Source organism: Macrotis lagotis, chromosome 1 (assembly GCF_037893015.1).
Source record: "Macrotis lagotis isolate mMagLag1 chromosome 1, bilby.v1.9.chrom.fasta, whole genome shotgun sequence".
Classification (NCBI taxonomy): domain Eukaryota; kingdom Metazoa; phylum Chordata; class Mammalia; order Peramelemorphia; family Peramelidae; genus Macrotis; species Macrotis lagotis.
The window spans coordinates 16,630,920-16,642,440 of record NC_133658.1 but is presented as its reverse complement, the minus strand read 5'-3'; the positions used below and the strand labels follow the sequence as shown (position 1 = coordinate 16,642,440).

Below are 11,521 nucleotides of genomic sequence, written 5' to 3'. Positions count from 1 at the left end.
TCAGCAAAAACCAATTGAAAGGCAAAGCAAAACTTATTTATCAAGCACCTTCTTTATGTTAGGACCTGTATCAAGCATGATTAATGAAATGATAGCTTCTGAGTGTGAAGGGATCTCAGAGATCATCTGGTACCAACCCTTCATTTTACAGAAACCTGCAGTATTGAAGTAACTGCTTCAAGTTTAGATAAAGAGTAAGATATGAATTGAACTCATAGTTTTTAACTTCAAATTCAGAAGACTTTATTCTGAAATTCAGGTTATAAAGCATGACTTTACCATTGCTACAGACACTGGTGACTCCTGTTTGGTGACTGGGATGGTGAGGGACTTTGAGTTCATAATCCATGAAGCTCAATTGAATAGATTGGGTGTAATCAGGTCATAAATTCAGAGCTGGAAGGGATTTTGAAGTCTAACTAGTCCAACCTTTTACATTTTATAGAAAAGTAAACACACTCAGGGAGATGCATATTTTGTCCAGAGGTGAGAGGATTAGGAAGGTGGAGAATAGGGAATGATAGCTGTGGAGAAGTTATCATTTGGGCCAAGGCTTAGACTTATTCTTTTTGGTTAGTAAAACCATGGGCAATGGGGAGAAGATGCAAAGAGTATAACTTAGGTAGGACTGTCTTAAAGTACAGTCTTAAGATTGCCTTGGGAATTAGAGGGTCTCCTACTCTGAAAGTTTTCAAGCAAAGACTGGATGATTAATTTATAGATATATTCGAATGGACAACCGCTTTCAGGCATGAATCTGAATAGATGATCATTAAGTCCCCTTCCATCTCAGAAATCGTGTGATGTTTTTGAATGAGAATATTGTTTTTATCCATGGAAGACAAAAGCAACTTTACCTGCACAAGATTCCTTGACTACTCAGACAGTTCCAGGATCAACCAAGTCAAGGTCTCACATCAGAGGAATTTCCCTCTTTGATGCTATCCATGGTGCTGGCATCAGTTCAGTTTGTGACTCCTCTCACCACCAGATCTTCTGAAGTAAACAGACTACGGGCCCTAAACCTGGAGTGTACAGATCACTTATGGACAGATTTCAAGGAGTCTGTGTACTTGGATCAGAAAAATACATCCATATTTTATCAATCATGAATTAAAAATTTTTTTTCTGAAGAGGAGATGTTTATATAAAGAGTAAAATATAAATTGAACTCATAGTTGTTAACTTCTCAAATTCAGGTTATAAGTATGAGTTTACCATTGCTTCAGATACTGCTGACTCCTGTTTGGTGATACCAGTTTGGTCAAAGGCAGTCAGGGAGAGGATGTGATCAAAGAGGCTAGAAATGAAGATAGAGAGACTATATAAAGGCCCTATAACTTTTTCTGTGTTATTGATGCTTCTGGCAATCTGGTGACATCAATAACACAGAAAACATTGTAAGGCTTTTATATAGTCTCTCTATCTTCATTTCTAACCTCTTTGATCACATCTTCTCCCTGACTGCCTTTGACCCCACTGGACTTTTGACTGCTCAACACAATTGGTTCATTGACTTTCTCCTCAGGGCTCTCAGTCCATCTTGTTATGACCTGGCACATAGTAGGTGTTTACTAAATGCCTATAAACTGACTGACTTCTCCCTTGCCACCATTGTATGTTTCTGAACAGGACCAGTCAAATGTGAGCCCCTTGAGAGTAGTTCTTGTTTCACTGTGTCTGGTACAGAAATAATAAGTGTGAGTTGATTGAATTTTCAGGACAACCATTTGATTCACTCAAGCATTATACGATTTAAGGAAAGTCACTTAAAATATTTTATTAGAGGACACATTTCCATATTCAAGACATAAATATGTTGTCTGTATTTATAAGAGTGTAAATACTTATAATTTGAAATACATCATTTTAACCAAAAAAGCACAAGTCCCTTAAAACATGAATGAATTGCATGGTCCACAAAGTATATTTCCCCCCAATAATTTATTTGTCTGCTTATTAATATATACATTCATTTAATTCAAGAAAAAATGACCAGCATGATTTTTTCAATGTATTAAAGAAATGGATTTATAAAAAATGGTGTGTTGAAAATTCAGAAACATTGAAACAGCATAGTTCAAACATATTCAGTCCATTCCACAAAAGTAAAATGTTTTAGAAGCCATTTCAGCTTGGGTGTCAATGCAAAACATTGCAGCTGATTCAAGTAAACAGACATTTTTGCAAGGCAGGATGCAAGTCAAACTCATGAACGGACGTATTTTGCACTTGAGTATTCATTCTGTGACAGTATATACAACACAACCCACATTGCCACAATATTTAGGAAAGATACATATATAATATATATTTCACAAAATGGAAAGATCAAAAGGTACCATCCACTTAAGACATCATGTACAGAAGGGATTGGATATCCTAAGCTAGAAGAAGGTAAGGTTGAATCACGTATGATCGGTATATTGGTGGAAATTTCACAGGGAATGAGGGTGATGGCGGTGGTGGGGCTCATTCAACTCATTCTTGTTAAGGGTTATGTGGGAATCCATTCTATCTGATGGGCAGCCCCACCCAATACCTAACTATTCTGGTTACTACATGGAGCTTTTAGCTTAGGCAATTTTTATTAGAAACAAGCAGAAAAGAGGCAGCCAGTGGGAAATGAGCTCAGATGCATGCTTCAAGGAGGACTGTGGCATGCTATTGAACCAGAGCTTTCATTTTAGAGGCATATTAATGAACTTTTATTGGATGGACCATATGCCATGCTAGAAGAAGTAAGCAAATCCTATCCGTTGTTAGCTGACACAAGTAAAACCTTTCATTTAGGGTTTTATTTGATTTTTATATTTTGGAAGTACCATTCAGGTGTATGTCTTCTCTTTCACCTCATGAGACAACCTTCTCAGCTTGGTAGATCCTCATGATATCACATCATTCAACTTTTAAAGTCAAACTTCTTGAGAAGTCCAGGAAATGAATTATTACCTATACTTAACATTTTAAAACTAGATTTAAAAATACCCCACCCATTTCTCTCTTTTGGAAAGCTCTTCTCGCTTATGGTTGTTGCTGTTTTTAAATAACACTGCATTGTAGAGTACAATAGTGACTTGTTAACATAGCACAAAGCAATTGCTTATGTTTAAGCATTAGTTACCTCACACAGAGTTAAAGTTTTGTTTATTTACATGATGAGTTATCAGGAAAAAAACCTGAATTACTTTTTTTTCTGTGTAATGATCACTGAAGAAGAAAGTCTTCCAAGACCTAAGATTTCCAATGACATAGCCCAGATTTGGCTCCACTGGCCCTTTAAGGTTCAGCCTTGAGTAAAAAGTAAAGGGGAAAAGAAGGGAAAGATATGTGGGTGTTTAGGGTAAGAACTGGTGACAGGGCTAGTTTACTATGCCAAGTCCTGGGGCTGAGAGGCAGTCATTTGTCGTGACAGTTTCCTTTGGCAGGGATTGGCGTTTCTGTGGTTACATTTCCTGTATCTATGAATTTTGTTCTTTCTTTGGAGATGTTTGTGGTAGAGGGGTATTGAGGAGGATGGTAGTCAGAAAATTAGAATCTGGGTGATGGGAAAGAAAGTTGTGTAACCATGAGAACACAACAGAGAGAGACTGTTGGGTCTCCAAGAATGTGAACAATTAGATCCTAAAACCTGTTCTTAGCTTTTATATGTTTGTTTTTGCAAGTGCTCATGAATTCTTTTATTTAAACATGGACCAAAAGTCAAATCAGGACAATGGATATGGGATGGGACCCAAAGCAAAGTTTCATTTTGAAAAGAGAGCCTTCATTTGAAAATCAGATGGCCTAAAGACCCAGGACTGGAAGGGATCACAGAGAACATCTAGCTGAACCCCCTATTTTAGAGTTGAGGGAACAGAAGGCTCCTCAAAGTTCAGGGGATTGTCTCAAGTCACAGAGTTAGTGATCAGCCAAGTGAAGAAATCCCTCTTTTGACTCTACCACACTGAATCTCTTAAGATGCCAATTTAATTCAGTTTAATGATACTTAACCACTGTCTTAGAATGATGGGGGATACAGACTTTAGTCAGGTAAAGTCAATAACTAAGTCCATTGAGCATCTACCATGTATCAGGTTCTGTACTGGATCTGGAGGCAACAAAGGCAAAAGTGAAAGAGTCCCTGTCCTCAAGGAGTTTACAATTATACTTGGGGAAAAGAGGAAGTAAGCAGATTAAATAAATTCAATGTATTCACAGGTTTAGCACATCTGAGGAAGTTGGAAAACTTGTGGAAGAGGTGCTAGGACTATGAGCCTTGTTGGGAACAATTAGTTCCAAGAAGCATAGGTGAAGGAGGATGGTATTTCAGGCATGGACAATGCAAAAGACAATGCAAAGTCCTGGAGGTAGGAAATGAAATGGTGTAAATCAATAACATCAAATAGATTCGTTTTTCAGGAATAATAATATCACAGAAGCCTTTTTGCTCAATATTGACAAATGAATGGACCTGATTTCATGGGGATAGATTCTTGATATTAATACTAAATGAGATTTCTGTCATCCCCCCCCCATTATAGCAGAAGTGTGTTGCCTTCATTCTAAGGTGACCTTGGGAAAGTTATTTGACCTTTCTGAGCTTCAATTCCTCAGTTGCAAAATGAAGGAAATGGACAGGATGATCTTTGATGTCTCATCTATATCTGAATCTGTGAACCAAAAAAGTGTATATAATGTTATATAATAGGCATTTTCTTGAAAGAACTGCCTATACTTCACCTCATAGTGTCCCAGAAAACCCAACTATGGTTGAAGTTTGGACGTCAATCAACTTTGACAGAGTCACCTTCTTTTCAGGATATCAATGACATTACAGATCTAGCAAAAAGAAAAATAGCTCTTCCCTTTTTTCTGGTGAGGTTAGGGAAATCAAATTACTCTTAAAATGGACACTTTATGCTTTGGTTCACCACGAAGTACCAAATTATAATTTTGTTTAACAGGAGACAAACTAGAGGGAATCTGAGTGGAGCAAATTATTTGTCCTTTTATAAAAACTGAAGACTACTTTCATGAAGTAGGCAATTCATATTCTCATGATATGCAGTTCTTTACAATAGAAAAATAAAGTGGATAAAATGTGCCTGTTGCCTGGGTTACAACATCCAGTTGGATGAACAGCCCACTGAATAGTTACTATAGTAGTGATTCTATGGGGACACCAACACAGGACTTTTGATGATTAGCAAAAGTTTGTGTTTTAACAAGATTTTTGTGGAGATGTTATAATAATAGAAAGTTAAAATAGAATTTTATAATAATACAAATAATAGAAGAGCATGATTTTAGGAGAATTACCTAAAATCTCCTGTTTGTAAGTTCAAATCTGGATAGATTGGTTTTTCTTAAAATTGTTTTCATTCAGGTCCCAAATCGATCAATTCATCAATGTTCATTTAAGTGGCTATCATATGCCAGCCACCAGAGTGCTGATGATAAAATTACAAAAATGAAACAATCCCTCACGAGGAGCTTACGTTCACAGTGGTGCACATTCATATTTCATTGCCTATGCTTCAGTAGTATTAACATTAATTACTGAATGCTAGATGGTGCAGTGGGTAGAACACCAGTCCTCTAGTCAGAAGGATCTGAGTTCAAATCTGGTGTCAGAATTTACTAGAGTATGTCTTTGGGCAAGTCACTTAACACTGATAGTCTTGCCTCCAGAGCTATCTCTAGGCATCTTGATCATATCTGGCTACTGGACCCAGATGGTTCTGGAGGATAAAGTGAGGCTGGTGACTTAGCACAGCCCCTCCTTACTCAAGTCACGTTCTTGTCATGACATCCGATGTCATGTTCTTCTTTGAGAAAGAAGGACAGACATCATCATCAAAGATTTAGAATTGAAGGTATTTTATAGATCCTGTAGTACAATTGCCTCAGTTTAGAGATAAAGAAATCAAGGATTAGAGAGGGGAAAAGAACTTTCTCAAAGCCTTTGGGTCTCTTATTTCTAGGATCACTGAAAGAGTTGTATTTTCTTCTTTTTCACTTGTACAAAACATGCCCAACAAAATCCTACAACAAGCCAGTAACTTTCTTCCTAGAAACTCAAAAGATGATATGGATAAAATATGTTCAAATAATGGAACATGAACTCCATATTCAAAATTTATCCCTTGCTTAAATTAAGTTTAAGACTCAAAGTTAGGAGCAGACTTTATAGAAAGAGTTGGGGTAAGAAGCTTATAGACTAGATTGGAGTAAGATTACAGCCTAGATAGAATGTCCATAGTCACACTAGACCATGATGGGCTAAATCCTGGAATGTGGTAATCCTCATTTATAACCATTGCTTATAAAAATTCTGGAGATGAGTGTTCAGTGACTAGAACTCTGAACCTGGAGTCAGGAAGAACTGAATTGAAATCTTGCCTCAGATGCTAATCTGGTTGTGTGATCCTGGATAAGTCATTCGCCTGGCGTTTTAGACAGCTCATCTATAAAAGGAAGGACTTAGTTTTATGGCCTCTGTGACCTTCAAGAGGTTCTAAATGACCTTCTAGTTCTATATCTATGATCCTATAAACCCTGTCTCAGATACAGAATAGGGGTGTGATCATGGGCAAGTCATCACCTCTCTGTGTCTCATTCTTCTTATCTATAAAATGAGTTGCACTTGATGGTCTCTATGGTCACCTTTCTCTCTAAACTGATTGTCTTTATGTCTTTATTATCTAGAATGCAAGTGGAGAAAAACTAAGGATAAACTGAGGTCTTGAAATATCTAGCCCATTAGACTATTTTCGGTTAGCTTGTGTTGATTCAATTCCCTCCATAGGAAGGAAACCAAGATGATGAATGATTCAGAGACCAACCCACATGAGGATCACTGGAAAGAAGTGGGGATGTTAGATTGACAAGAGAAGATTTGACAACTGTCTTCAAGTATGTTACATCAAACTTCAGAAGGGAACTTATTTTGTTTGGCCTCAGTGAGAAGCAGCTGCAGAGAAGAAGAAATTAGTGTCTTCAGGAAAATCAGAGATTACTAAAAGTGACCTTAAACTCGTGTGTGTGTGTGTGTGTGTGTGTGTGTGTGCATGTGTGTGTTTCTGTAGTATGTTCTCCCTCCCTGGAAACCTGGATGGCTATCTGCCAATACATTCTCTACAGCATTCTTTTTTTCAGGTATGGATTGGACCTGGTGGCCATTGAAATATTTTATAACTTACAAATTCAGTGATTCTGAGACTTAGATGAATACATTATAATTGAAAGAAATATTTTGGTTCTTTCTGATTCCTCATCACCACTGCTCACATATCTCTGTCTGATCAGTCACAATCTCCAATTTCTCCTCTTCCACTTCTGATGCCATCACCATAGTGTTGCCCTCATCTTTTTCTTGGACTTTTATTGTCATGTCCATCTTTCTTTGGTGTCTCCACTCCCTTATCCTTTTCAAGATGTCTAAAATAATTTTCCTAATGTACATAATTGATCTCAAAACTCTCTGGCTCAAAAACCTTCCATGGCTCTCCTTTGCTTTATATGTAGTCTAAATTCCTAATGAATCCTTACGAATTCCTTAGTTTGACATGCCAAACCTACTATAACCTGATTTTTATCATATATTCTGCTTCTCTCCTTCATCTTCTGGTAAAATCAGAGTGCTGGCTGTTTTTTGAACTTGATATTCCCCCATCTTGCCTCTGTGGATTTCCCCATGGTTAGAGTGAATTCCCCCCCTCATCTCAGTCTCTCAGAATCAATAATTCCCTTCCAGGCTTATCTTGGGTATCCCTGGAGCTTCCCCAGACCTAACCCTTCTTCCTCAATCTATTTCCGTGACCCAGTAGAATGTGAGTATAGTGGAGGCAAGAGTGTTCCAGTCAAGCAACAAACATTTTATCAGACACTCTGGGCCAGGCACTGATAAAGAAAGGCCAAAACTAGGAGGTCCCCACTCTCAAGCACCTTACATCCTAATGGAAGAGATAGTATTCCAATTATTGTTTCAGGGTTTCATTATTTTGCTTTTTTTGTTTGTTCCTTGCAATCCTCAGTGTTTATCACAAAGCTTTGTGCATAGTAGGCAGGAAAACTTATTGGGCAGCTAGGTGGCACAGGGGAAAGGACACTGGCCCTGGAGGCAGGAGGATCCGAGTTCACATCTGATCTAATAACTTACCTAGCTGTGTGATCTTAGGCAAATCACCTAACCCCATTGCTTTGCCAAAAATCCTCCAAAACCTCATTGAATAAAGGAATGGTTGGTTGTAAAGGTGATTGTGCTAATATAATTAGCACTGAGGATTGCAAGGAACAAACAAAAAAAGCAAAATAATGAAACCCCGAAATACAATAATTGGAGGAAATAAAGAGGAGAAAATAGGGCAAAAGAGAGAGCAGGGCAGAACAGAAGATTCCATAAGACCATAAAGAAGAGTGCTTAAAGAGGTCTCAATCATTGAATGGTAGACATTGGTTGATAGACCAATCTGACGTGTAGTAATACTGGGGAATGGAGGAGAGAAATGGGAACTTCTTCAAAATAAATGGGTTGTCTTGCTGTAAGGAAAGTAAGAGGAGATTGACCTATAAATAGGTATCAACCCATTAAACTTCTGACCCAGTCTTTAGCCAGAGGGCCAGGGTCTTTTCCTCTCTTGGTCTGAGTTCTGTCCTTCCTAAAATGAGGTTATATTGTACCACCTCTGAAATCCTTCTAAGCTCTGACATGCTGTGTTTCTGTGAATCTCTGCTCCCATTGCCCCTCAACCTTAGACTTCTTGCTCAGGTCGCTTAGTGCTTCAGTTTCTTCATTTGTAAAAGGAGGAAAAATGAATTAGATAGCCTGCCTCTGAGTCCGTCAAGACTCTATATGAATTTGAGAAGCACATGAAAATAATGACTAAAGCCTTGAAATAATGAGTTCAGGGCAACAGGATATTTTGCCTTTTTTGCTACTCTGACAGACCCAAATTTGCCTAGTCCCTTCATTCTATTGTGTTGCATTAAAATGTCCCATGCTGTTCTGTTGTAATTGACTTGTAAAATTTTAATGACTCATTAATATTAAATTAGGATAACAGATTCACGGATTTAGAGCTTGAGGATATCTTAGTGGTCCTCCAGTGCAATGTCCTTATAATTGTGGAAACTGGACTTCAAAGGATTTGCCCAGCACAGATTGTAAGTGACCTAGCTTAGGGTGGAACCTAGTCACTCTGTCTTCCCAGTTAGCATTCTTTCCCCTTTCCCATGGTATATAGGTTCAAATCCTGGTTCTGTCTCTTACTCCATGTATGACCTTGGACCATACAGGGTGAAATCACTTTGCTTTTGAAGATCTCTGTTTTCTTAACTATAAATGATGAGTTTAACCTAGATGACCACTGGGCTCTCAATTTGTGAACTCATGCTTTCATTGACCAGATAGGGTTTACATTTCATCCTGGACTTTTTTTTTTTGATTACTGTTAGATTTTCCTCACTCTTTGTGTATTCTTGTGACAATTCCCATTACTTGTCAACACACAACACTACCCAAGATGAACAGCAGAATGACTGATCTTGCTATGATGAGAATAGTGTTTGTTTTTCTCACTCATCTCACCATTTGTCCTAGATCTAAGAGGGAGAGAAAATATAACAGAGATATTCCACTTTGAACAAATACCATTAGATGGAGATAGGTATGGGGAAAATAAAAAGCCATTTTTGCAAAGATGGCAGAAGAAACTAGTATGGAGTACCAGTTATCCGTGCTTCGGTAGTAGAGATATTGTAGGAGAACTTCCCTGTGTTGTGTATGATGGCCATTCTTACCAAATAGGCTCCTGGAAACATGAAGAGGAGAAAGGTGAACTGAGCATTTGCAGATGGTTTGAATGTTCTTTGTGGGAAGTTTAATTCAGTTACTGGTCCTTCTGTGGCCACTGGCTCTTGCCACCCCCATCAACAAAAATGCAAACTGTGATCTCCACTCACCAATCTTGCAGAGACTCTGGAGGGCCATAGGGCTCATGGCCAGCATTGTTTATGAAGATGGTGGAGTCAAAACAGGCTAAGATCAGCCTTACTCCATGACCAAGTTTGTGGGCAAGGAACAGATGTATAGGGAGTCGTCAATGGCTCCGGCTGGAGCTGTTTGAAGGTGTTTTCAGTGTTAAAAGTCCTAGTGATATGAAAAGAGATTACAGTAAGTGAGCACCAAGGTCTTCTCTAGCACCTGTTTCTTACTTGCTCTACAGGTGTATTTTGCTCGTCATAACATCTTATCCTGTCTGCAGTGGGACTCCCTTCAAGGACAATTAAGAAATGTGGGCAAGAGAGCATCATTTTCATAAAGAGAAAAGATTTTAAGTGGAACTAGCTCCAGAAGCAATTGAAGAGTACCGGAAGAGTTTTGATTAAGAGTGATGGGGATTGGACACCAAATAATAAATAAATCACTGAGTGTAATAAACAGCTGGTGAAATATTCCTCTGCTCAGATGGAGACTCTTTGTTCTCAAGACTGGTGGGTCAAAATAGCTATATGCTATTAATCTTGATATAGAGGGAATGGACTGCTGCTTAACACTGACAACTGAAACAATCTCATCTAATTCCTCATCATCCAGGCAAGGAAGTTCAAGAGAAACAAGTAGGAATTGAAAAAGAATCTCAGAAATAGGAAGTACCTGGTGCTGCAAGTATCCAGGTTGCTTAGAAGCTACCTCTAAGGACACAAAGAAAAAGATTTAGGGAATAATTTTAAGACTCTGAAAAAGTAAAAAATGCATGGGACCTAGCTGACCCAAAGGCTTAATTTTTTAAGTGGGTATTCACATACATCAAATGTTACTGGATAGCAGTAGTACTATAGATAAGGAAATGAGCAAAAGGTTCTTATGGAAGTCGATGTGTTGACAGTAAGTCAAATGTGCACTTCCCAAGGGTCTTCATACTTCCTTATCACCAGGGCAGATATGTCTTTGCCTAAGTAAGACTGATATTTTGCATGCCCAAATGTTCCCTAGACCTCTGAGGACTATTATCCTATGAGTTGTCATGACTTCCAGGGGTGTAGAGCCACTTCAAAAGTTCTAATTTAATACATTCAAGAAACCTTTCGAATCCCAATCATTCTGGACAAATTCTCCAAAACTAAATATAGAAGCAATAAACATGAGACAGGAATAGGCTTTAACTGTGGCTGTTATTTGTTTAAACTAGAAAACATTAGGGCTTGGTGCCAATGTATAAGAATTTTGATAGTGTAGCATGCTGTGAATTGAAGGGATTGATTTGGTTGATTGGATAAAAAGTCCATTGACGTTGTCAAACTTTATTTTTTTTTTCCTAAGCCAATTTGAGATGATATTGTCAAAATGTTAAATGAACAATTGCATATAATTTTACGACCCATTTCATGCTTTGGGAAAATGAGAAAAAATATCAGAGTATAATTCCTAGGTTCCAGAGAATAGGAAGGGGTTAGGTTTAAGATATTTAGGGATATTGGATACTGTAAATAGTCATTGTGGTTGATGCCAGATGACTAGCTAATTTTCTGGTTAGTA

The 11,521-nt window shown here is 38.0% G+C and overlaps 1 protein-coding gene across 1 annotated transcript in view; it reads right to left on the bottom strand.

Annotated features, from left to right (window-relative positions):
- Positions 1-1,763: 1,763 nt before the first annotated feature.
- Positions 1,764-11,521, bottom strand: part of ADRA1A (adrenoceptor alpha 1A) — a 136,066-nt gene continuing 126,308 nt past the window's right edge. Inside the window, exon 4 of the mRNA XM_074195198.1 lies at positions 1,764-10,132. Coding sequence (XP_074051299.1) covers positions 10,124-10,132 — 9 coding nt within the window. The 3' untranslated portion in view covers positions 1,764-10,123. The remainder of the gene's footprint in view (positions 10,133-11,521) is intronic.